Source organism: Sapajus apella, unplaced genomic scaffold (genome assembly GCF_009761245.1).
Source record: "Sapajus apella isolate SASKATOON/1434 unplaced genomic scaffold, GSC_monkey_1.0 scaffold175, whole genome shotgun sequence".
Classification (NCBI taxonomy): domain Eukaryota; kingdom Metazoa; phylum Chordata; class Mammalia; order Primates; family Cebidae; genus Sapajus; species Sapajus apella.
Window position 1 is genome coordinate 1,254,621 of NW_022437115.1, and position 26,047 is coordinate 1,280,667.

Genomic DNA, 26,047 nt, shown 5'->3' on the forward strand with positions numbered 1-26,047 from the left:
AGCTGTGCCCTTAGTCCCAACCCAGGAACTCAGAACGAACTGTCCCTGGAAACTGGGTTTTAGAAAAGTAATTAACAAGGCACTAGCACAGTGGACCCTAAGCCATGACTGGTTTCCTCCTAAGAAGAGATTAACACAGAAACATGCAGGAAAGAAGCTGTCTGCATGCCAAGGATAGAGGCCTCTGAGGAGCAGCTCCTGCCGTGGAGCATCTGGGTCTCACACTTCCAGCCTCCAGGTGGGGAGGGCAGCTTTCTGCCATGGAAGCAGCTTGGTCCACCACAAGCCCCTGCCCAGCCTTGGCCACCTGGATCGCCCCTCAGGGCTCACCTCTGGACACGTAAAAGTTACCCCCAAATACCCCAAGTAGGCCAAGTCTGCACTCACCCCTGTTGTGTCCACAGCTCTATGGGTGACTAGCAGGGGGAGAGGGCCGGGGCCAGCCCTGCCCAGTACCTGTGGGTCTCCGGACCAGGATCTCCGCCCAGCCCTGGGTCAGCAGGGGCACATAGGCTGCCAGGTTTGTCTTTTCCTGCACAGGAACCCGGCTGCTGGCTGAGGCCTTCTCAGGCTTCGTGGCTGGTGCGGTCTGTGGTCCTGAAGAAGTGGCACTGCCTGGGAATTGGGAGGCTGGCACATCCAGGGCGCCGACTCGAAGACCGTGGCCCCCTGGAGAAGAGGGTGGAAACCTGGTGACCACCACTTGCCCAATGCAAAGCCACCAGCCTAGAGCCGAATGCTCCACCCAGGCCTGGCAGGCTAGCACCACAAGGAGACAGAGAGGGTGGCACTCCACCTTCAGGGCACAGCCTGCCATAGCACTGTCTCAGTGGACCCAGGGCCACAGGAAGGGACCCAGAACCTGTCCTGCAGTAAGACCATGGCTCACTGGAGCAGATAGCGGCTCCAGGACTGAGCTGGGCTGAAGGTTCACAAGAAACATCAGCACCCAGAACAGGCTTCTCCACACCAGGCAGGCCCCACTCCACCACTCCACAGCTGTGTGGTGAGTCATGGAGACCTCACCCCAGAGTCAGGATGTGGGCTGGGCCTTAAGCCAGCCACCCTGGGCCCAGGCTCAGGGGCCTTCCTGAATACCAGGACCAGCAGCAGCAACTGAGGGAGCCCAGGTGCCTGCGTGGAGGTGGCTAGGGCCAAGGCTCACCTGACATGGAGCGGACCCGGTCCCGGGCCCCACGGGACACCTGCTGCCCAGCCTGGGACTCCAGCTTGGCTGGTGCCTCCTTCGTCTGTCTCACGTGTGCACCGGGGCTGGAGCTGAGGAAAGAATCCCAGGCACAAGGTGGACTCGGACCCAGGCCAGCACGGTAGGGGGCCATGTGGGCCTGGGCTCGGACAGGCCACGTCAAGGCTGACAGGCACGGAGGGAAGGAAGATGCAGTCACCTCAACTCTGGGCCGGCCTGCAGCTCCCCCGAGTCCAGACCTAGCAACGACCGCGTCCCCGTTCCCACGCTTGTGGTCACGGTGACAAGCTTGTTCCCAACCAGCCAAGTTTTAGTCCTGCCACCAGCCAGGAGGAATTCTCCCACGGGAGACCTGGAAGACAGGAGCGTCAGCCCGACCTCGTCCCTGGAGCTCCCGGATGCCTTGGCTCCCGGCCCAGCCCCGGAGTGCTGCCTGCACCTCTTCGGGACAGCCGTGAAGTTGGAGAAGACATATCGAGCCATCATGTCCAGACAGGTTTCCGTGAGCTCCAGGTGGAGGTTTTTCAGGCTGTCGTCAGCCTGGGCCACGGAGTTCTCGTCTGCAGACCCCAGGCTGGCACTGGTGAGGGACGTCTGTATCCTGCTGAAGGGAGACGCAGCAAATGCAGTCAGGGCGCCAGAAGGGCAGGCTGAGCCACCTACCACCAAGGGGCCAAAGCTCCATGCATGCAGAGCCGAGGACCTCGCTCGGAAAGACCCCAGCAGGGCACAGGTGGCCCGGCGAGCCTCAGCCTGAGATCATGTGGACATCGTCCCAGAGAATGAAGAGACGCTGGGTGGGGAAGATCAGGACCAATGGTCGGAGCAAAGACTCAGGAGGCTAGAGGGATGGACGGCCCCCTCACCGAAGCCCACGCACGGTAGCACTAGGTTACGGCCTCCTGGCGGAACGGTGTAGTCATGCAGAGAGGCAGAGGCCACGCACACAGGCACGGATTGCATTCTGCCCGCAGGCTGCCTCCAGCGAGGACAGACCTTGAGGACCCTTCCCAACCTTTCACCCTCGCCCTCAGGCCGGTGAGCGGCTGCCCTGAGCTCTATACCCAGCCGACAGTGAAAGAGGTTTAGGCAGGGCTAATTCTGATACAAATCTCAAAGCCCCTAGGCAATGTTCTGTTCAGGATACAGAATGTGCTAGAAAAGGGCTTTAAGCCTCACTGAGCATCCCCACCACCCCCCCCACACCCCCCCCACCCCGGGCCAAGTCCCACCCAGCAGAGGCCGGACTGAGGTGGATCAACTCAGGGCCATGGGACTCCTCGGCCTGCAAGGGGATTCCAGGAGGAGACAAGTATTCCCTCTGCCAGTGCCATCAGCGGTCACCCACAGGCAGGTGATGGCCAAGAGCCCACACTTGCACCCAGACACCGAGGAGAGAACTGACTGAGGCCGTGGCCTGGGGCCCAAGCACACCCCCTGGAAGATCCTGGCCCCCACCCAGATCCTCCCAGGCTAGCCCCACCCCAGCACCCTCCACAAATGCCTCTAATTCCCTTTCCGTCACAAAAATAAATCTTGTTGAGAACGGAGCCTAAGGAAAAATGTCCATTCTAAAGAATAGGCAAAGGCCAAAACCAGCAGCGGAGTCTCCCACAACCTGCACCGCGCAGCCTTAGGGGCGGCCTGTGGAGGCTGCTGGCGACCCTGGCTCTCTTGAAGTGGCACCCTGAGGGGCTCCCAGGCTGGCCTGGGGATGAGTGCAGCCAGCCCATGCTAATACGGGGCCTGGGGACAGAATGCAACCCTTCCACCCCTCGTCACTGGCTCCCCTGAGCTGGCCAGGGAGGGCTCGGGCAGACAATGAGGTCATGCAAGCAGCCCCATGCACTGCCACCCAGGTGCTCACGGGGCCAAGCTCCAGGATCCGTGCCCCCCACCCGACACAGCCCCGCTACCTGCGGACCACATGTTCAGACACACTGATGCTGCGGCACCGGAAGGCCTCGGCTGCAGAGCTCTCCTTGAATTCTTTCACGGGTGGAGAGTTATTCAAGCCTTGTTTGGGGGGTCTGGCTATCCTCAGACTATCGGGTGAGGAAGGAGCCCCAACGCCCCAGAGAGCCCAGCTCCCGGGAAGGGGAGAACAAGCCAGTGGAGGGGTGAGGAGGAAAGGTCCCAGGCCACAGGGTCAGGATGGAGAGATCCCGAGGGTGAGATGAGCAAAAGAGCCATGCCAAAGGTCAGTTAGCGAGGAAGAGACAGAAAAGAAAAACGCATGATAATACATCCGGTCAGCATGACTGAGAAAAAGTAAGGCTTCACGAACAACACCAAAAAAAGAACATCAGTGCAAATTAAACGTGTGTGGGTCACCCCCACGGCAGATTCCAGGCTGGGCTGGCCAGGTCCCCACCCACCCGTGGAAGGCAGGCACCGCCCAGCTCTGAACAAGGAGGCGCTGAGGCCTCAGCGGCCAGGTCCTGAAGGTCACTAGGAAAAGAGACCAAGACCCCAGAAAGGAGCCTCTGGCTATAATGGCTGAGCTTGGCCCTCAGCCCCCAAGGGCTGGAGAGAACAGCCTCCGAGTTGAGGTCACGCTGGAAAATGCCGTATTTCCATCTAGGGAAAGCCAAAATAGCTTGGACAGGAAGGTGAGGGATGGGAGGGGAAAGCCGTTCAAACGAAATGCAAACAAGAACACAGAGGCCGGCTCAGCTCTTTCTGCTCTGGCAAAGCACGGTGATGGTGAAGCGAGTGACAGGCTGGGGGCTGCGGAGGAGGGGAAAGCCCCAGGCAAGGCCAGGCTCCTTCAGGGGGGTCAGGCGCCTACAGCTTGCACCCTGATCCCCAACTCCACAAGGAGGTGCTCAAGGCACAAATAGCCAAGACCCAGGCCATGGTGCTACCGCACTGCAGGCCACCGTGGCCGACTTGGTGAGGGGCTGAGGGGTGTTAGCGGCCCAAGGACCCGCCCTGCCTCAACCTATTCCAGGGCACCTCATCCCCCAGCCACAGGACCATTTCCATTTACTGACCTGGAGGTACCATCAGCCAGGCCATATGCCCCACACTGGTCCCAGGCCACAGCCCTACTCTTTCCCCACCCCACGCCGACGCCAGGCAAATCCCCGAAGGCGCCGTACCTCTTGGGCCGCTCGTTGAGACTAGTACTCCGAGCCCTGAAGCTGTCCTTCTCAGGTGTGTCATCAAAAGACAAGAGAACGTTGGAGCGCAGGCCCTGGAAGGGTGAGCAGGACCAGATGGGTAAGGGAAGAGGCCTGGCCCTCAACAGGCCTGCCGGGTGCCCCCCGGCCGGGGACAACCTGTAGACTAAGGCCAAGGTGGCAGCCCCCAGCCCCCACCCCTCAATGCCTGCTGTGCATCAAGCCCCTACCGGCTGCCCAGCAGAGCCCCCAACACCACAGGCACTCCCCAAACACCCTCCCACTGCCCTCTGCCTGCCTGTCACTTTGCCCCAGCCACGGACAGCTAAGGGCAAAGCAGGCCCCGGCCCAGCAGGGGACACAGCACACCCCTGGCCCTGGGCCCACCTTAGTGATGAATGGGACGAAATCCTTCCGGAAGGGCAGGCGGCACCTGATGAACCACATGGCTATGACATGATGGGCCAGGCACACGATGTACTGATTGAACCTGAGACGAGAAAGGGGCTGGCACTCCATCCTGGCACCAGGCAAACATGCCCACAGCAGGAAGTGCAAAGCAGAGGTGCTCAGGCCTCGCGGACAAAGGCTACCAGGGCTTTCTGCTCCAAGGCATTGCTAGGGCCACGGCTGGGAGGCACAGGGCCTGGGGTGGCCACTCACTTGGAGGGGTTGGTGTACGGCAGGGAGATGGCAAACACACTGGCGTACTGCTCCGCAGCGAAGTTCCTGTAGAGGTGCGGCAACCTGGCCAGGGCTGCGCAACAGAGACGGCAGTCAGGGGAGCCGCAGTCCCGTGGGGAGCCGCAGTCCCGTGGGGAGCCGCAGTCCCGTGGGGAGCCGTACGTAGTCCCATGTGGCGCCTCTGAAAGCCAACACGGATGCTCTGCCCACAACAGCATGGTGTGCTGTGGAGGAGGGAAGGCCACGGCCACAGACGTGGCTTTCCTGACCCTGGCCTCAGTCTCCATCCCACAGCCAGCCAACCACAGCTCCCAGGCCAATTCCAGCTGTGACCTGTTTGTGTGACCTGTGAGGAAACGCTTCTACACTTCTTTTTTTTTTTTTTTTTTTTTTTTTTTAAAAGACGGGGTTTCACCATATTGGTCAGGCTGGTCTTGAACTCCTGAACTCAGGTGATCCGCCCGCCTTGGCCTCCAAAGTGCTTGGATTATAGGCATGAGCCACTATGTCCGGCCACTTTTTTTTTTTTTTTTTTTGAGATGGAGTCTTGTTCTGTCGCCCAGGCTGGTGTGCAGTGGTGCGATCTTGGCTAACTGCAACCTCTGCCTCCTGGGTTCAAGTGATTCTCCTGCCTCAGCCTCCTCTGGGATTACAGATACATGCCACCACACCTGGCTAATTTTTGTATTTTTAGTAGAAATAGTTTTGCCAGGTTGGTCAGGCTGGTCTTGAACTCCTGACCTCCACACCACCTTCTCTCCAGCCTCTACATCCAGTGCTGGCCCAGCAGTGCTGCTGCCATTTAAATGACAAGGACCTACCCAGACGCGCACTAGGCAGTGACAGGAAGGGGCAGGCACCTGAGCTCCTGAAGTCACAGTTTGGGAGAGGTGAACAAACTAGGGGCTCAGCAAAGCCCCCATGGCACAGCATGTGCTTTGATGGACAGAGGGCAGGCCGAGAACCAGGGCAAGGCCAAGGCTGGGGGGCAGGGAGTGGCTTCTTCAGGAAGGGGCACTCACATGGACACTAGAGGGCTGAGAAGAGCTGCCCTCCAGGGCAGGCGGGAGAGTATTCAAGGCAGCCAGGCAGAGGCGCCCAGGCCCTGAGGCAGCAGAGGACGAGATATCCAGTTCCCCCAGGAGGCCTGAGACAGGTCACCGGAGAAGCCCACATGGGTTATTTGAGGCAGGGCACAGCCCGAACCTCTAGGGAACGCGTCCAGGCAGGGCAGGGACTCACTGGACAGGAACTCCAGCAGTGGGACGGCCATGCTGGCTGTGGCTGAAATGTGCGTGAGCTTCACCACCAGGACCGGCAGCGCCTTGATGATGATGTCAGGCATCTCCACGCTGCAGATAGACAGGGCCACCACGCACTGGCTGGCACAGCGGTGGACGAGGCCCTGCTCCAGGCAGTAGACCATCTCGCGCTGCGGGAGACAGGACGCCTCAGGCTCCACCTGCCTGCAGCCAGGGAAGCCCTGCCTCTGCCTCACCCACCTCAAGTGCTCCACGGGGAAAAGGGCCCAGGCTTAGGAAGTCCCTGAATGCCCGTGGGGCAGAGCCACCGGTGCTGAGCCTCCCAAGCAGACTCTGCACAGCAGGCTGCTCTGGTCAGTTATTCCAACACCATGCCACAGGCCAACAGAACCCAGACACGCTGGGCTCTCATCCCCTGGTTCTGGGGCCCTAACAGGCTGGCTCTGTTGCAAAGGCAGTGCTGCCTGAAGTGGCAAGGCTGCCAGATCGCACAGTAACCCTGGGCAGCGTCTTCCACGAGGTCGGTAGAAGATGAGCAGCACTCAGGCAGAGCCTGGGGCCAGATGGCCTGCAGTAACCCGGGAACAGCTTCCCTTTCGAAAAGCAGGCCTCACCCCTCGGAAACACTGTTGGCCAGTAAGGCCTCAGAACCTGCAGCCCAGCAACGGCGGCTATGCTTTGGGGCAAGGCCCATGAGGACCCAATGAGCCTCTCAGAGGGGCAGAACTGCTTCAACAGGGTGGGGCTGGGCCTGAGAGATGGGCACCTGACGATCAGCTCCCTAAAGGGGCCACCATAAGGAGCTGAGGCCTGGGGCACAGATGGACTGAGCCTGAGAGTCAGCATCTCCTCGCTGACATGGCCCTGAGTGGGGACCAGAATCTCTAGGACACCAGCTCCTTGTCCTGGAGGGCCATGTCGAAGAGAGGTGTGGAGGAATACGACCCGGACAGGGGGTGTCAGGCAGATTGTGGGTGAAGGGGACAGTGCCTATGTGAGTTTCTGGCACCCGATGGTGGGTGTGGAGGGAGGCGGAAGCCAGGGCCTATGGCCTCCCCACCCTGCGCCTCAGAACCAGCCTAGCTCCACCAGCTGGCATGGCCACCTGCCCCATGACCATAGCAATGCTCAGGCAGGCAGTGTCCTCAGAGAGCACAGATGCTGCCCAGGGTGGAAGGAGATCACTGAAGAGCTCCCAGGCCCCCAAGAGCTAGAAGCGCCAGGGGATTCAGATGCCCCCTGCTCAGGGCATCTGGCAGCCACCCAAGGGAGCAGAGCCAACTCACTCACCCCTGGCCCAGCAGAAACCCATTTATGAGAAAATCATGGGGCCTCCCTGGGCCAAGCCCTCGAATCCCAGGCCCCATCACGCTCGCCCATCCCGCTCCAACCTCTTACCTGCTTGGTTTTGTCCAGGTAGTTATGGTAAGAGATTAACGCTGTCAGCACTGGAACCACGGCCAGGTGCAGGTCAGTTCTGGAGAAGCCTTCCGGGGCGCCTCGGAGCCGCTCCACTGTCTTTGGGCCTGAAAGCTGATGCCCAAACCCAGGCATGAAACCCCTGCCCAGCGGCCAGGTCACTGGGATAAACAGGGGTCGGGGAGGCCCTGGGAACGCAAGCCCAGGAAAGGGGGTCAAGGGGCTGAGGGGCCTTCCTGCCTCCCTCCCAGGAAGGGTCTCCCTTTCAGAGTGGTGGGGGTGTCTGCCAAGCAGCACACCAGGAACGTGACGTGAGTGGTATGGGAGCCCCGTTGAGGAAAAGAACAAACAGGAGCCATCCACATACAATGACATGCCCTTGGCTGGAGACCTCTGACTTTATTCCCATAAGCTCTGAGCATGAGCAGGGGTCCCTCTGCCCTGCCTCTGAGGCATGATCTGCACTCCAGAGTAGAATTGAGTCTGAGGGAAACGGAGCCCCAGCCTGGAAGGTCTCACTCGCTTTGCCCAGAGGCTCGCAGTCTCTAGGGGAAGAACCCTAATGCAGCCCCCACCCCCAACTCCAGGCCAGCCACGCTACCATGGAACAGAGAGCGGAGCACAGCTGGTCCACACTGCACGGGGAGGTGAAGATGAGCACTTTGTAGCGCAGGGACTCGGGCAGCCTGCCCAGAACCAGCTTTAGCACCTTCCAGTCAGTCTCCTGCAAGGACAGGAGGCATCAGGACGGGGTCTTCCCAACTCTGGAGACAGGCAGCAGCTCAGCGGCAAGCGGAGGCTGGACAGTGGCAAGGGCCCTGGAGCCCCATTCTCGGCCAGTGGGGGCCTGCCCAGCACGGGCCTCTGTCCCTGTAGCTGCTCAGAGAAGGGGGATGGCTGCCCTCCACGGGCCAGGCAAGGCAGGAGGCCCAGCCAGCTGCTGGTGGCTCCCTGTCCTCCTGGCCTGATGTTGGACAGATGGCCCCTTCCTGGCCCCACTCACCTGCTTCAAGCACTGCAGCAAGACTCGGAAGAGCAGGGAGTAGGGCAGGGAGCCCAGCCGCACGGCCGGGACTGCCGGCGTGGGGCCAGACGGCCCTGTGGGAGGAGAGAGGGAGCCGCCGGCCTTCTTCTCAGAGCCTCTCTCCGGCTCTCTGCAGAATCGAGAGAAGCAGCTGACGCCAAGTTCCCGCAGCAGGAACAGAACAGAGTTAGTACCTCCCTACCCTGGGACATCCCTCAGACATGCAACAGGCGCCGCCACAGCCCCAGTGCCCCTGATGCCCTGAGCCTCACGGGCCGTGGGAAAGGCCCCACGTACACATAGTCACAGACACAGTAAGGGCTGAACCGCACGACCCCGTCCTTGTTGGGCAGGCCAAGGCGGTGCAGTGAATCGGCCCGCAGCAGCAACAGGAAGTCAAAGGCCTGTCGAAGAGAGGACAGTGAAATCCAGCCAGGCTCGTGCAGGCCCTCACCTGCTCGGACCCGTGTCTAGTGCCATGAAGCACTCAGAAAAAGCCGCCTGCTGATGTGCACACACCCATGTCCCAACACAGACACAGGCTGTGTCCTTGTGACACCGGAGGCCCAGCACCCACTGCCTCCTCCCTCCCCGCCTGCCTCAGAGCTCATGGAGGCTGACATCCCCACCACCACAGCTGAGCCCTCCTAGGATGGAAGGGATGGATGCCTCACTCCTCTGGCAACATCACACGCCCCCAACTGCCAGAAAGTGGAGCTTGGCTCCCAGCATGCCACTTCTTCCATCCAATGCTGAACAGGACTCCGAGGCCACAGGGGGAAATCTGCTCTGGAAGGGGGGCTCCCATCCCAGTCACCTCTGCTCAGCGTGGTGCCAACATCCATAGGGCAAACTCAGTGCAGCTCCTCCAGCTGTGCCCTCTCCAGCCCCGCCCTCCCCTGTGCTGCCCACCTGCCCAGCCCTCTGCCGCAGGTCCTTCACAGATTCTGCAGCACCAGGAGTGTCAGGGCCATGCACTGCCCTGGAAGTCGCCATGCTTCCTTTTCTCTGCCCCAACCTATGCCACCACATGGCTTCGAATAGTAAGTCACACACACAGACTACAAGCAGAGGTAAGGGCAGCAGGGCTGGGGACTATAGCCACATTGGGTACAGAGGATAGGACAGTTGGCTGAGGGCCCATCCTGGGGCTGTCTCTGCAGCTTCGAAGAACCACACCTGCCAAAATGGGGACACCTGGCCGGGCCCGCAGGAACCGGTCACCCACCCTGGGCCACCGTACCTGCAGCCGGATGCTGCTGGCGATGGGCAGGGTGTAGTTGTGCTTATAGTGGAGCTGGATGTGGCTGACCAGCATCTCATACACGCGCGTGGCGTGGCTCGCAGGCAGGGTGTACAGCTTGGTCTGCAGAGAGAGGACACAGCTTACCGTGGCGCAGGAGGCGGAAACATAGCCCTAAGACAGCACCCCAGGGCAAAGACCAGAATGAACTCTCTAGAGGGTGCGTGCTTCAAAATGCCACCCTTGAACCCAGGACCCCCAAGGCTTTCTCCTCAGCAGCAGAAAGTAAAACCCAACCTCGTGCGCATCTCATCAGCAGGCTACCGATCGACAGGTGAAGCACAATGCGTTCAATGGAGAAGCTTCAGCTGCATGGCTGAGAGCACAGAATGGGGTAGGGAGTGTGCTCTGCAGGGGGATCCCAGGTGTGGGTGTCACCCCCGCGAAGCCCCCACGGCACCTCCCTGACACGTGAGGTGAGGTGTGAGAGCCCCCAGTGCCTCCAGCAACCTTGGGGCCGGAGCCAACAAGAGGCAGTGGAAATCCAGCCACAGCCCGAGGGACCCTTTGTGGTACTCTGCGCCTTGGAGGTGACTGGTGGTAGTATTTACAAAACTTACGCTGTTATTCTTTTTTTTTTTTCTTCTTGAGACAGAGTCTCGCTGTTGCCCGGGCTGCAGTGCAATAGCGAGATCCCAGCTCACTGCAACCTCCACTCTCCAGGTTCAAGCGATTATCCTGCTAAAACCCCGATCTCAGCCGTCTGCCTCCGCCTCCCAAAGTGCCGGAATTATAAGCCTGAGCCACGGTGCCTGGTGGGCTGTTACTCTTTTTAAAGAAATTATTCACACATTTACATGATTAGAGAATCATTTAAAGAAATTATTACGGGCTGGGCGCGGTGGCTCAAGCCTGTAATCCCAGCACTTTGGGAGGCCGAGGCGGGTGGATCACGAGGTCAAGAGATCGAGACCATCCTGGTCAACATGGTGAAACCCCGTCTCTACTAAAAATACAAAAAATTAGCTGGGCATGGTGGCGCGTGTCTGTAATCCCAGCTACTCAGGAGGCTGAGGCAGGAGAATTGCCTGAACCCAGGAGGCGGAGGTTGCGGTGAGCCGAGATCGCGCCATTGCACTCCAGCCTGGATAACAAGAGCGAAACTCCGTCTCAAAAAAAAAAAAACAAGAAAAAACTTTTTCTTTGGGAAGGAAATCAGAACCCCTACAGGCTACTTGAGTGGATGGAAAATGGCACAGCACCAGTGGAAAACCGCCTGGTGTTGCCTCAAAACGTCAAATGCAGACTAAACCTAGGGCCCAACAATCCACGCCTAGGTGCGGACTCAGGAGAAGTGAAAATGCAGGTCTGACGGGACCCTCCAACAAGAAGGTGCACAGCAGCATCATTCACAGCAGCTGAAAGAGGGACACGGGCCAATGTCCACCAACGGAGGAGCACATAAACAAAATGTGCTCCATAGAGCGATGATGGAATATTACTCAGCCAGGAAAAGGAGAAAGCCCTGACACTTGCCACACCCTGGATGGGGCTTGAAAAGGTGATGCTGGATGAATAACCCAGTCACAAGGCAGGAAACTCTTCTACCGCCCAATGCCCTTGGATGAATTTGGTGTGATTTCATTCCTATGAATGAAATCAGAGTGGGCAAATCTAGAGCTTGGTGGTACACAGGGGTGAGGGAGCAACAGGAGATAAGAACTTGTGCTACTGGTGTGCTCTGGAGGTTCTCACGCGGACTGTGGGGTCGGCTGCAGAGTTCTGTGAATTTACTGAAAACAACTGAATTCTTCACTGTGAACGGGTAAATTGCATGGCACGTGAATTAAATCTCAATAAAAACAGCTGCAAATATTAAACCGACTGCGGGGTGCAAATGGAGGTCCACCCTTCCCTGTCAGCTGCTGTGCTAGGTGCCAAGGGGAAGCGCTGCACTGAGGATGGTCCGTTCTGGCCCTGACTTAGGAGTGCAGAGACAGGCCCTGGTCAGGGTGTAGGATGGGGCCACTCGCATCCCTGCTGTGACAGACAGAGGCAACCAAAGGAATCTCCTTCCATTCCTCCACAGAGCAGGAGGGTTCGGCTGCCCGTGGTGACCACCGCACCCTCAGCAAACCCAGGGAGGCCACCGGTCCCGCTGGGGAACAGACTCCAACGTGAAGCAGATGCAGCTGGTGGACAACAGCTAGCCCCGCATACCCCAGGAGCAGAGGCCTCCTATGGAACACCCACCTGAAGGATGACCAGGAGACCCAGGACTGCTGTCTTCACGTCCTCCAAGGAGGCTGAGTACGCAGCCACATCCCTTTCTTCCAGCTCCGGGGGTGGGGAGAGGGAGCGGGCCATCACCTTTAAGGACAAGGCCGGGACTCAGAGCCAGGCTCATAGCTCTCTGCCAGTAGTCGGCGGATCAAACACTTTCTACCATCAACACCTCCTTTGTTTTTCCTTTTTTTTTTTTTTTGAGACAGTGTCTCAATCTGTCACCAGGCTTAAGTGCAGTGGCGCAATCTCGGCTCACTGCAATCTCCACCTCTCGTGTTCAAGTGATTCTCCTGCCTAAGCCTCCCGAGTAGCTGGGATTACAAGCGCACATCGTCTCACCCACCTAATTTTTTGTATTTTTAGTAGAGACGGGGATTCACCATGTTGGCCAGGATGGTCTTGATCTCCTGACCTCATGATCTGCCCGCCTCAGCCTCCCAAAGTGCTGGGGCTACAGGTGTGAGCCACCCGTGCCCGGCCTTTTTCTTTTTGAGATGGAGTCTCGCTCTGTCACCCAGGCTGGAGTGCAGTGGCAGGATCTTGGCTCACTGCAACCTTTACCTCCCGGGTTCAAGCAATTCTCCTGCCTCAACCTCCCAAGTAGCTGGGATTACAGGCGCCTGCCACCACACCTGGCTAATTTTCATATTTTTAGTAGAAACAGGGTCTCCCCATGTTGGCCAGGCTGGTCTTGAACTCCTGACCTCAAGTGATCCACCTGCCTTGGTCTCCCAAAGTAGTGTGATTACAGGCGTGAGCCACTGTGCCTAGCCTTCACCTTTGTTTCTCAAAAGCAAAGATGCCCTTTACACCGGAGTGTACAGAAACCAAAATGCATCTGAAAACTAAAAAGCAAGCTGCTGGCTGGGCAGGAAGGATGGCAGGCCAAAGCCCTGACCCCAGGTCTGGGCTCCAGCCAGGGTCCAGGAGGCCCAGCACGGTGGCCCCCGCATGTGACAGGACACCCATGTCCAGGACCTTCAGTCATGACACAAACCCAACAGTGGCAGGCCCTGCACAGGCCTCCTGACACCCATCCTGCAGGGAGAGGAGCCTCACCCATGGAGACAGCCACCAGTCACTTGAAGAAGGGAACAGAGGACCCAGAGGCCACTTCTGCCCATGGGGCTCTGGCGCCATAGCACTCTGGCCCTTGGTACAATGGCGCTCACCTTCTCAATGATGTCCAGCAGGCTGTTGAAGTGGTGTGTGTGGCAGCCCTCTGCCAGGTCCACCAGCAACTGGGTGGCCAGCTTTCGGACCTGGTGGTCTTTATCCTCGGGGATGTGGGAGAGCTGAGAGATGACCACTGAGTTAATCAGCTCCTCCTGCACAGGTACAAGGGAGGCTAGATGAGCAGCAGCCCAACGAGGGCCACATCTCGTGAACTTCCATTTCCTCAGGGCACCGACCCGGAAGCAGTGGACATGTCCCTCAAGCCTTCAGCACAGCTGGGCAGGGAGCATCAACACCACTCAGCATGACTCAAGAGACCCCAGTGCCCCTTCCCAGGGATCCTGGTCCAGTCCCTCGTTCAGAAGACTGGCCGGCACAGGCTCAGGGCCCATGATTCACATGGGAGCAGCAGAGGAGAGGCCCTGCTGGCGGCCCGTCACTGTCACAGCCGAGAGCCACCCCATGTGGGGCTGTATGTGCATGAAGGTGAGTGTGGGTGGGTGTGAGTACGTGTGGGCATGTGTGCATGTGTGTGTGTCAGAGGTATGGAGGCCCTGGCACCACAGCACCTGCTGTGCTGGGGACAGCGTCACTTTTCACAGAAACAGGTAAAAAGTTCCAAAGGAACACAGAACAGGACAAGACTCCTGATGAGAGAAACCAGAGGACCCAGGGGAACTTCCTGGAGGCGGCCCTTAGCTCCACCAGATGGAACTTGGGATTGCAACACCCAGAAGCGGGCGATTCAGGGAGACTGCAGGCTGCGGAGGGGAGCACAGGGGGCAGCTCTCAGCAGGGCAGGATTTTGAGGCTGCGGGCAGGGGTGCAGCGGAAAGGGACAGCCTCAGAGCCTAAGCTGAATCTCCTGGGAAAGGGGTACAGCTGGCAGGCACACAGTGTCTCTCAAGGAAGGTGCACAGGGTGAACGCCATGACAAAAACAGAAGACGATGTCCCCACACGAGACTGGTTTAAACTAACTCACGACAGAAATCTTAAGAGGCTTCTGTATTTGGTGATGACCCAGCCGGGGCTGCCTGAGGCCAGGCGCTGTGCCCATCTTGCTACCTGGCCACATGTCAAGGCCTGGCCCAGGCCTGGCAGAGGCACCCAGGACGAGCAAGCCAGCGAATGAACAGGGGTAAACAGATCATGCCGGGGGCTGCAGAGGGCCCAGCAGGACTGAAGTCCCAGGGAGACCCCGGCTCTGTGGGAGCATGTGCAAGGCGGGACAGCCTGCCCCATGGAGAAACAGCCCTGAGACCCCAGCTGCAGCTGCCCGGGACACGCACCTCATAGAACTGCCTGTTGATGAGCAGCACAAAGGACAGCACATCCAGCACCTTGATGCGCACAGCACCTCGAGACTCGCTCCTGTGGGACAGCAGCCTGCTGGGGCGGCGGGGAGCACCCAGCCACAGCCCCGCACCAGACTGCCCGCCTGGCACTGGCCAGCCCGACACTGGGTCCTCCCGTGGCCAGGCACACATGGCACAGGGCTCTGCCTCCCAGGACGGGTCTCTACAGACAACCCCCCAACAGGAGGAAGCCCACTGGCATCGGCAGAGGATTTTGTCCTGCTGGAAAGCAAGCTAGCAACAGCTCACCCAGAGCCGGGGCGCTCCAGAGGCAGAGAGGAGGGCTCTGCTCATCCGCCATCCTGAGACCCAGCCCAGGGTGGCGGCCCCAGAAAGAGATAGGGCCAGGCTTCCAGCATCAGGCAGGGCTGCAGAGGCCCCCCTACCTGAAGAATCTCTCCATCAGCACCTGCAGGTTCTGAATCCAGCCATCTTTGGCCGGGTGGATGGACTGCGCTCTATAGGAGATGAGGTTCAGGAGGGAGGACTCCTGTCAAAAGAAGAGCCAGCGTTGGCGCCTGCCCCCTCCAGTGCTCTCCTTCTCTACACTGGGCTGCTGGCCCGGAGGCTGGTTTGCTCTCAGAGCGCAGCCGCCTCACAGCCTGCAGGGAGCTCACGGACACAAAGGCACTCCTGGCAGTTGGAGAGACTCGTGTACAAACCCATGGAAAAGCCTGGGCACCAAACTGAGTGTTCCTGGCAAAACGACTGCTGCCGCGTGGAAGCCACAGGGCTCCACGGAGTTGGGTGGAAGCTTCCTCCTCCTCCACACAGGTGGGAGGAAACTGATGGGTAGGCTAACGCTGAGCTCACCAGCAGACACGTGCTCTGCCCGTTGGTGCCCGGGCAGCCTTCCTTGCTCTAGTGCAGAAGCTGGGAAAGCAGGTGCCCACCCAGCCTTTGGCTTCCAAGGCTCAGAAAGCTGCACTTCACCCAGAACCCGGCCCCTCCCTGCCAGCCAAAGCCCAAAGGCCCACCCGAGAGGGGCTCTTACAGGCCTCTGGTCCGCACATCTCTCCACCAGCTCAAAGTATCTCTCCTGGGACCCGTGGAACTCGTTCTGGTCACACAGCTCCTCCACCGTTGTCAGCAGGTCATGGACAATGGTCCTGAGCTCCAGGCTGTCCAGAGTCTGCAGGAGGCACCGTGACACAGGCTGACTTCCACTCCCCACACGGACTCAGCGCCAGAGGCCTCGCTCTGCACCCGCTGCATGGGGACGCTTCCGGCCACCTCAAGCCACGCTGGGCCACATGGGGACAGACGCCCCCAGCCCTCTCAGGCCATGCTGGCTGAGACACCCCCAGATCCTCTCCAGGCGCCACACTGAGCCACATGGGTCAGGACGCCCCCCACCAGGCCGTCTCAAGGGGCCACAGTGGCTGTATTGGCAGCTGCTGTTCCTGCCCATACCCCACTCTCAAGGAATCCTGTCTATGCCCACACAGCTGGGCCAAGGAGGAAGCTCAGACAGGGAGGCTGACAGCAGCCACAACTATAAGCCCTTTCTTGCCTCTCCCAGGTCCAGCCTTTTCTAGAAGGCCTGGACTATGGCTTCTGCCACTGGCACTCAGAACTGCAGCATCCCCTGGCCAGCGGTCAGTGGCAATGGTCTGGCCCAGCAACAGGCCCTGAGAGGACTTCGGTCCCTGCTAAACCCCCGCCTCCCTTCCATTGCCTAGTCTCCTGTACGTTGTCCGCCACAGGCTCCAGGAAAAGGCCCAGCCCTGAGCCCCTGCTTGTTACCAGCCTTGCCTCCCCAGAGCCCCTAAACTGATGAGCCCGTGTGGCTGTGGAGTCCTCCTTAAAGATGTAAACAGACTTGACTAATGCTGTCTTCCAAAGTCACACCAAAGCCACACTGGATTCCCTCTAGGAACTGTCCCAGGGCCCACTCAGGCCATGAAGGTGGCCTGCAGGTCACTCTGCAGACTGTGGGCAACACTGGCCCAGCTGCAGCTCACCTACTGCATATTCCTGTCTGGGGCCAAAATGATGGAGCACATCTGAAAGGATCAGATCTGTCTCCAGTAAAAGGTGGATCAGCACCACGGTGAATCACCAGAGAACACGGTTCCAGCAGTCTCTACGGGAGGCCCAGAGATGGGGCCCAAGGTACCATCTTCTGATTGGGCTGAGCCTGCCCGTATGGGGTCCCAGTGCTTCCTGGAGCTCCTGCTCCGGCCTCACCTGGAGCTGCTGAAGGAGCCGTTCGATGATGTTCAGCAAAATGTCCCATGTCACCGCCTGGAGCTCCTTCCTGTACTTCTTGATGAGCCTGGTGATTGACAGGACAATCTCGTAGGACACCACCTCATTCGCACACGCCATAGCCTGGAACATGAGCCCGGGCAGCACACACAGGGTCAGAGCAGCTTGCTCGCTGAGGGATGCCCTCCCTGTCACCCTTGGAACTGGGCGAAGCACACCTGAGCCCACAATGCCCACCATACATGCATCATGTGCTGCAGAAACAGCATCTCGGGCACCCAGGAGGGGTTTTCTACATGCTCCGGTACGTTCAGGACACAGACAGGGCCCCACCCCCATGACTGCCTGAAAAGTCCCTGACTCAGGCAGACCAGCAACTCTGAATCCTGGGCACCTGGTGTGCCAGCCCAGCAGCACCCGAAAGCTGCCCCAAGTTCTGCTGCAAACCGTGCACAAATACGACACCCACCCCCCACCACCCCTACGGGGAGGGCTACAGCAGGAAGAGCAGAGGATCAGGAGAGCCCATGTGACCCACAATGCAGCCCATCTCATTTTATAGTGAGCAGCTCGCTCCTCACTATAAAACCAGAATGGCCGGGCGCAGTGGCTCACGCCTGTAATCCCAGCACTTTGGGAGGCTGAGGCAGGCGGATCACAAGGTCAAGAGATCGAGACCATCCTGGCCAACATGGTGAAGCCCCATCTCTACTAAAATATAAAAATTAGCTGGGCATGGTGGCGCTCGCCTGTAGTCGCAGCTATTTGGGAGGCTGAAGCAGGAGAATTGCTTGAACCCGGGAGGCAGAGGTTGCAGTGTGCTGAGATCGCACCACTGCACTCCAGCCTGGTGCCTGGCGACAGCGAGACTCTGTCTCAAAAAAAAAAAAAAAAAAAAAAAACCAGGATGATGCATATGCCCCGCCCTCCAGGGAGCTGTGGGCACCAAATGAGGACACGCATAGAATGCGCGCCGGTCATTGCAGGGCACTATGGAAAATGAAGCTGTGCCCCCGGCATCTGTGCCATGGCATCACTGCAGAGACAGGGCAAGATTAGCACTGGACAAAACCGAACCGTCAACAGCAAGAGAACGCTATCCCAGAGGGAGCGTTCAGCCAGCTCTAGGTGATGAAACTGGTAAGACGTATGGTTTGCTTGATGATAAAGCCTTCGGGCCAGGTGCGGTGGCTCACGCCTGTAATCCCAGCATTTTAGGAGGCCAAGGCGGGTGGATCACCTGAGATCAGGAGTTCAAGAACAGCCTGGCCAAGATGGTAAAACCCCATCTCTACTAAAAGTACACAAACGTTAGCCAGTTATTGTGGCACATGCCTGTAATCCCCGCTACTCAGGAGGCTGAAGCATGAGAATCACTTGAACCTGGGAGGCCAAGGTTGCAGTGAGCCGAGATCGTGCCATTGCACTCCAGCCTGGGCAACAAGAGTGAAACGCCATCGCAAAAAAAAAAAAAAAAAAAAAATAAGAGAAAAAGAGAGAGAATAAAGCCTTTGGCCAGGCATGCTGGCTCACACCTGCTGTAATCCCAGCACTTTGGGAGGCCAAGGCGGGTGGATCATCTGAGGTCTGGAGTTTGAGACCAGCCTGGGCAGCACGGTGAAACTCCATCTCTACTAAAAACACAAAATTACCTGGACATGGTGGTAGGCACCTGTAATCCCAGCTACTCGGGCAGCTGAGGCAAGAGAATCACTTGAACCCCGGGGGCAGAAGTTGCAGTCAGCCAAGACTGTGCCACTGCACTCCAGCCTGGGCAACAAGAGCGAAACTCTGTCTCAAAAAAAAGGAGAATAAAGCCTTCACAGTAGCCCCAGACTTCACCCTTGGTTGCAAAGCAACTGCCTTGAAAGGCCTAAAAATGACACTGTTGCCCCCGTAGCAGGACCCCCAGCGGGGTGGGTGGGCAAGGCCTGAGGGGGCTCTCCTGTTCCTGCCAACTCACTGTGCAAGGAAACCGCCTTACCTGGTAAAACGATGGCAGCACAGATGTCGGCGAGTTCCTGAGAGAATAGAGCCGGTGGGCTCCCCAGAGAGCCATGCCCACGAAAAACACGGCTCCTCTCAGCAGGGGGGCGTCTTCCATGTAGGCTCTGAAAGTGTTCCCCAGAGAGACCGAATATGAGCAGGGCCCCAGCCCAGGGTCTGCCATAGACGGGTGAGGTTGCTGGGGCTTCTGCAGCAGCCCCAGAGGTCCCTGTGCTTAGGGGGCAGGAGCACACTGGGAAGGGCGGGGAACACAGGCCAACAGTAACACTCCCGTTCACTGGCAGCCCACCACTGCTGACCATACTGTGAGCCACAGGTCATGCCAGGGACAGGAAGGGAGCAAGAGGAACAGCCCTCAGCCTCACAGTCTAGGGGGAGACATAGGCACCAGCCACACCATCTCCCAAGTAAATGCAAAATCTCCTTGTCCAATCCCAGCCAAGAAAGGAGAGCTCACAGGATGATGGCAAAACCTACTCAGGGAGGTGGGGGAGTTAGTGACCATGCTAAGACCTCAGGGAACACTCAGGCTAACTCAGTGAAGGTGGAAGAACCTTCCAGCAAGAGGAATCAGTGCATGCACAAGCCCGTGGTGGGCAGGAGATGGCAAGATTGAAGGAATGAAAGGAGCAGGGGCTGAGGCAGGGCTGGGCCCACCAGGGTCTGGTTCCATGGGAGGAGCTTGCATCCCGAGGGCACTGGGAACCAACTGGCTTCAGGCAAAGGGTGACATGGTCATATCTGTGTCAGAAAAAAGCCACCTGGGTGCTACGTGGAGGAGTGGGCTTCAGGAGGTACGGATGGATACAGGAGAGCAGGAGGGGGGCGCTGACAGCACGGATGGGAGGCCAGGGTGTGGCCCGGGCTGAGCCATCTCTCGAGGCTAAAGCAACAGAACTGGCCACAGTGTGGCTGTGGGGGTAAGGGGAAGGGCAGTGTCGAGGCCAAGACCTCAAGCCTCGCCTTGTAACAAGCTAAGCGTGGGGGAGCCCCGCTGGAGGATGTCTGAGCACAGGGGCAGGCTCTAAGCTGGATGTGGACATTCTGTTGAATTGACAGAGTAAGGAGAGAACAAGGACTCACTCCCAGAAGTCACAGGCCTCGATCTAGTGGCAGCCTCTGGAACAGCGGCCCAAAAGGACAGGGACTCTCTAAGCCAGTGTGTGTTCGGCAAGGGACATGGAGGCTGCCCCGAGGGCTGTGTTGGCCTTCACGGCCCTGAACCCCACCCAGTACACTTGCCTGTCCTCCATGAGGTGGCACATGTTGTAGATGGCGCTGTGGCCCAGGTGGGTGCCAAGGAGGTTCCGCATCAGCTGCAAGACACGATGCATGTCAGGGACTGGCAGGCACAAGCCCCGCCCCCAGCCCCAGTCCCTCTGCGGGCCCCGCCTGGCTACTGCCTGTAGACATGCAAGGTTTGGCCAGCTCACCACTGTCTCCTTCCAAACACAGAGGCAGCAGGGTTCTCAAAATGCCACCAAAACCCTGATCTCAGCTCAACTGCCCGAGAAAATGACACTGGCCATCCATCAACAGGCTATTGTCTTGCCATCCCAAGAATCAGACGACCATTCATGGAAGACAAGACGGCCCTTCTCCCAACTATATGCCCTCAGGAACCTTCCAGAGCAGCTTCAGAGACCCCACCTTCCAGCAAGGCTCACAGAGCTCCTTGACATTGATGGTGCGACAGAGGGTGACAATGAACACTGGAAGGCTCTCAGCAGGCAGGCAGTTATAACAGACCACAGCATCCAGCACCTGCAGGGAGACCTGGAGGGAGGAAGAGAAGGGTCACGCCACCCCTGCCCCAGCTCCTGGCTGAGGAGAGGACACCCAGGCCTCCTTCCCACCTCTTTTAGCCTGCACTGCCACCCCTCCCCACTTCCCAGGCTGCCTCTCTCCAAGCCACAGGGCAAGTGGGCATGTGGGAAGCACCCGATGTCCCTGTCACTGTGGGTCACTGATGCTATCATCCACCCTGAGCTACAACTCCACATGGAGGTGCCCTGCTGTCCTGACTTACAGGGGGGACTCCTGAGGCTCAGAGAGACCGAGCAGCTTCCCCAGGGCCACACAGCCAGCAGGTGCCACAGAGGGCTCAACCCCCAAGCCCCAGACTCCCAGATACGAGGGCGAAACGGACTGGCCCTAGGGAGGGGAGGCACTGACCTCTATGTCCACAGAGGATGCAGTCCGGACGCACAGCAGACAGATCATCCTGCAGGGAGCACCGTGCTCAGTCCCGGCAGCTCTGCCTAGGGCCAAGCCGCCCCAGGCTGTGGTTTAGTCACTCTACGATGTCAGTTACACACATGGCTCGTCCTCCCTGGGGGTCCCACCCACCCAACAAGTGCTCAGGTTCCTGCTGTGCACCAGCCACTGCTCTCAGTGCTGGGTGTTCAGCACCAGTGAGACAGAGGCCCGGCTCTCACAGATTTCAGGCAACAAACCATGGCAAAAGACAACTAAAACATCAGGTGATAGCTAAATAGAAGGTGGCTACGTCCACCACCAGCCTCTCCCTTCTTTTGGTGATTTCAACAACTTTATCCACCCTGCAGAGCCGAACTTAGGACCCTTATCAGAACAACAATCTCAATTCTTTCTTACTGAACCATCCTGGCGATGTACTCGTCAAGGTAACAGCTGTTGAATTTGACCAAATTCACCAGCACCAGGAGGAATTCCGAGGACAAGCCAACATCCATCCACTGCAGGACAAAGTCAGCTGGAGGAGAAGCGGCAGCGGTTTTGCAAGGATGCTGAACCCATACATCCCACTCGCCCCCCAGCAGGACCGTGTGTCCAAACCCATTGCTGCCAGATGCCACGTCATCAGTCCCCCTGCAGCAACAGGCAGGCCATGAACGGCCACTAGAATCTGCCGTCCCTGGGACTGCGCAGAGGGCCTGAGCCAAGACGGCAGCAGGAGCGTGTGTGCTGTACACTCAGAGCCCAACTGAGGCTGGGAGGCATCAATAAACCCAGATTCCTGGGCATTCCCCACCGCCCCCCCAAGAGAGCCACTCAGAGGAGATGCCCACACACGTGGCTGCCAGCCTTGTCACTTCAGACAAGAAACCTGCTGGCGGGCACCTGGCTGGCACCTGTCCTAGAGGCAGCCCAGCCGCTGAGGCCCTTTTCTGGGTGACAGAAAAGCAGAGGCTGAGTCAGACTGATCTCTTCCTCCTCTTGCTCTACTCTGCACAATAGTGATACAGAGACCCAAGACTAATGGAAACCTCCCACCACAGGATGGCAGGAGGAAGGTCCACACAGAGGGGATGGGAGGAGGAAGACGGGACCAGGACACGCCGGTGAGTCCAGGTCAGCAGCACCACCTCCCAGTGAAAGAACTCAGCCCAGCTCCTGCCACTGCAGGGGTGTTCCTAGGTCCCAGGCCCCGGAGACTCACAGTCAGCAGGTCTGGGGTGAAGGCCAGGACTCTGCATTTTTAACAGGTGCCCCAGGAGATTCGGGCCATGCAGGTGAGCCCAGGTGCACGGAGCAGCACAAGCATACCCGCTGCAGCCCCTCCCCAGCCCTAGGTCCTTCCCATCACAGACCACACTTGATCGCCAAGGCCAGAGAAACCTCGCACCCAATGTGGCACCCACCCAGCTCTTCCTCCAAGTAGGTGATGTGTCTCCCATTGTCTGTGAGGGCCTTGAAAACTTCCAGCCTTTCATGGAGGTCTTCGTTGGAAGGGTAATCCTTGATGACCTTAAAGAAGAGGGCTCTGAGGATCCCCAAGCGCTCACCCTAAAGACAGAAGACACAGGATCAGCAGAGCCTGCCAGCATCTCCCCCACAGCTGCCAAGAAGTCCCTGAAGTGCAGAGGGTACCTGAACTCCAGCCCTGGGCCCCATTCTTCCCACATGAGTGCCCTGCAAGGGACAGGTCTGCAACATCAGTGGTGTTCAAGGCAGGAGGCCGCTGACCCGCATATGGGGAGCACCTGCTGCATGTCGGTTCCTGGCACAGTGGGTTGCTCAGGGCAGAGACAACACAGCTCCCGCCCGACCCCTGCACTTGGTCCAGGGCAGGCACCCCTGTGCTCACAGACTGATGGCAAAGCTGAAGCGGGGGAAGCCCAGGAGAGCCCGTGAGAGCGGAGAGCCCTTCTGAGCAGCAAGCAGCTGAGACATGACGGAGTGGAAGTGGCCAAACCGGGGGAGGCTGGAACAGCAAGAGGCCTGGGTGTTCAGGGTCACCCGAGACCAGCACGGCTGGAACGCAGTGAGCAGGGGAGCGGCCCCGAAAGGGGCGGGGGCAGAACAATGCCGCAGCCGTGCACCAGCTGCCAGGGACAGTCTCAGCACTCTGCAAGAACTGCCTCACAGGATCTCCAGAACATCCCAGAAGAGGAAGATGCAACAACCATCTCTGATTACAGGTGAGGAAAGAGGCAGTGCCCACAGTCACACAAACATGGTGACAACAGGAGACCTCAAAGGCCATCCAGCTCCAGAGCCTGTCAGCCCCTAGACCCCGTGCCCAGCACCTCACCTAGGCATGGTCCAAACCCGGCCCAGCAGGGACAGGACAGTAAGTGGGCGGCCTGATGTCATTCATCCCAGTGTCGCCCCAGGCCTTACCTGCCCCTGCACGATGGCCTTCAGCAGAGCCAGCACCGCGTGCCGGGCCTCCAGCGGCCGTTCTGGCTGCAACATATCCGCAACTGCCTTCCAGAGCGCTTCCACTGCATGCTGTCACCAGCAGAAGGGACAGCGGTGAGGATGTGCTCTCCAAGAACCCTGGCCCCATCAACTGAAGGACAGTGCCATGAGCAGAGGACAGGGCGAAACAACAGGGGCTTGTGACTTAGAGCCCACCTCTAAAGCTCACATTTTGTGTGTGTCCTGCAGCCTGTGATGACCACAGGCTTGGAATGGGGAATGGCTCAGAGCAGCCTCAAACCCCAGCAGGTCCCTTTCACCACCACCAGGTGACAAACTGGGGGCACAGAGGACAGCAGCAGGACAGGGCAGCTATCCTGGCCTCATGTGGACGAGCAGGGTGTCCCACTAGAGCTGTGTGAACACCGGCAGGAAGTCATGGGACAGCGTCAGGCCCAGAAGCGCACACTGAGCCCTGGGCCTGCACCTACCCCAGAAACCCTGCTCGTGGCCTTCCTCTAGTGAACACGCTGGCCTCGGGTCCTCGGCCCCACATCCCTACCCGGCCCCTGCTGCCCGCCTTCTGAAATCTGCCTCCTGTAACTCCCACCCAGCCTGTGGGGTGCTCGGCCCTGATCCCTAGAGCTGCCAGAACCAGTCTCACTCGCCAGGGGTTTGGGCTGGCTCTCACCACCTTCCCTACTCCATGTCAGCCACCAGCCATGGCTTTCACACCACAGGCTCTTTCCTGGACTTACTCCTCTAAGGAGGGGAACTAAAATGGCCCTCCTTAGTGATATTAGTGGCTCATGCCTGTAATCTCAGCACTCTGGATCACTTGGGCCCAGGAATTTAATACCAGCCTAGGCAACATAGCGAGACCCTGTCACGACAAAAAAATACAAAACTTAGCCAGGCGTGGTGGTGCATGCCTGCAGTCCCAGCTACTTGAGAGGCTGAAGTAGGAGGATCACTTGAGCCTGGCAGGTAGAGGCTGTAGTGAGCCATGATTGTCCCACAGCCCCCCAGCCTGGGTGACAGAATGAGACCCCATCTCTCACCAAGTAATAACAACAAAATAGCCGTGTTCTTTTAGGTTTCATCTGACCAACGTCCCAACCAATTCAGGACAGGTGGCATTCTTACCTCCTTTGTCTCACTGATAATACTCCTATGGCTGCAACCTGAGTTGCAAAGATATATGGACACAGGGCCCATGACCATCCCAGCCTCGGAGACCTGCGCATCTACTAAAAGGCTGCTGCGTACCCACACAAACAACTTTCAGAACTGGATGCAGGATGCTTATTCTTTTTTTTTTGGAGAGAGAGTCTTGCTCTGTCACCCAGGCTGGAGTACAATGGCATGATCTCAGCTCACCACAACCTCCACTTCCCAAGTTTAAGCGATTCTCCTGCTTCAGCCTCCCGAACAGCTGGGATTACAGGTACCCGCCACCATGCTGCCTACCTAATTTTTATATTTTTAGTAGAGACAGAGTTTCACCATGTTGGCCAGGCTGGTCTTGAACTCCTGACCTCAGGCGATCTGTCTGCCTTGGCCTCCCAAAGCGCTAAGATTACAGGCGTGAGCCACTGTGCTGGGCCAAGGATGCCTATTACTTTTTTTTTTTTTTTCAGACGGAGTTTCACTCATGTTAGCCAGGCTGGAGTGCAATGGCGTGATCTCGGCTCACCGCAACCTCTGCCTCCTGGGTTCAGGCAATTCTCCTGCCTCAGCCTCCTGAGTAGCTGGGATTACAGGCATGCACCACCATGCCCAGCTAATTTTTTGTACTTTTTTTTAGTAGAGACGGGGTTTCACCATGTTGACCAGGATGGTCTCGATCTCTTGACCTCGTGATCCACCCGCCTCGGCCTCCCAAAGTGCTGGGATTACAGGCTTGAGCCACCGCGCCCGGCGATTTTTTTGTTTTTTTAAGATGGAGTCTTGCTCTGTCGCTCAGGCTGCAGTGCAATGGCGCAATCTTGGCTCACTGCAACCTCTGCTTCCCAGGTTCAAGCAATTCTCCCACCTCAGCCTCCCGAGTAACTAGGATAACAGGCGCACGCCACCATGCCCAGCTAATTTTTGTACCTTTTTTTTTTTTTTTAGTAGAGATAGGGTTTCACCATGTTGGCCAGCTGGTCTCGAACTCCTGACCTTGTGATCCGCCCACTTCAGCCTCCCAAAGTGTTGGGATTACAGGCGTGAGCCACTGTGCCCTGCCAAGGATGCCTATTTTTTTTTTTTTCTGAGACTTAGTCTTACTCTGTCACCTAGGCTAGAGTGCAGTGGCACGATCTCGGTTCACCTCTGACTCCCAGGTTCAAGCAATTCTCTGCCTCAGCCTTCTAAGTAGTCGGAATTACAGATACCTGCCATCGTGCAAGGCTAATTTCTGTATTTTTAGTAGAGAC

At 58.3% G+C, this 26,047-nt stretch overlaps 1 protein-coding gene across 13 annotated transcripts in view; it reads right to left on the reverse strand.

Moving 5' to 3' along the window:
- The window catches only part of TSC2 (TSC complex subunit 2), a 37,996-nt gene that overhangs the window by 7,337 nt on the left and 4,612 nt on the right, over positions 1–26,047 (reverse strand). For 3 of the 13 annotated variants that reach the window (XM_032268187.1, XM_032268182.1, XM_032268184.1), the window contains exons 4-30: positions 23,607–23,717; positions 22,625–22,769; positions 21,618–21,735; positions 21,177–21,225; positions 20,652–20,777; positions 20,244–20,317; positions 18,979–19,105; positions 16,974–17,117; positions 15,778–15,915; positions 15,170–15,273; positions 14,718–14,814; positions 13,423–13,578; positions 12,218–12,334; positions 9,965–10,087; positions 9,019–9,125; positions 8,701–8,851; positions 8,299–8,421; positions 7,677–7,811; positions 6,259–6,448; positions 4,996–5,089; positions 4,720–4,822; positions 4,312–4,406; positions 3,124–3,252; positions 1,647–1,811; positions 1,407–1,559; positions 1,166–1,278; positions 457–669 (exon numbers count right to left, since the gene is read on the reverse strand). In XM_032268187.1, coding sequence (XP_032124078.1) covers positions 457–669; positions 1,166–1,278; positions 1,407–1,559; positions 1,647–1,811; positions 3,124–3,252; positions 4,312–4,406; positions 4,720–4,822; positions 4,996–5,089; positions 6,259–6,448; positions 7,677–7,811; positions 8,299–8,421; positions 8,701–8,851; positions 9,019–9,125; positions 9,965–10,087; positions 12,218–12,334; positions 13,423–13,578; positions 14,718–14,814; positions 15,170–15,273; positions 15,778–15,915; positions 16,974–17,117; positions 18,979–19,105; positions 20,244–20,317; positions 20,652–20,777; positions 21,177–21,225; positions 21,618–21,735; positions 22,625–22,769; positions 23,607–23,717 — 3,400 coding nt within the window. The remainder of the gene's footprint in view (positions 1–456; positions 670–1,165; positions 1,279–1,406; positions 1,560–1,646; positions 1,812–3,123; positions 3,253–4,311; positions 4,407–4,719; positions 4,823–4,995; positions 5,090–6,258; positions 6,449–7,676; positions 7,812–8,298; positions 8,422–8,700; positions 8,852–9,018; positions 9,126–9,964; positions 10,088–12,217; positions 12,335–13,422; positions 13,579–14,717; positions 14,815–15,169; positions 15,274–15,777; positions 15,916–16,973; positions 17,118–18,978; positions 19,106–20,243; positions 20,318–20,651; positions 20,778–21,176; positions 21,226–21,617; positions 21,736–22,624; positions 22,770–23,606; positions 23,718–26,047) is intronic. The other 10 variants (XM_032268188.1, XM_032268186.1, XM_032268197.1 and 7 more) reach the window with 6 other exon arrangements.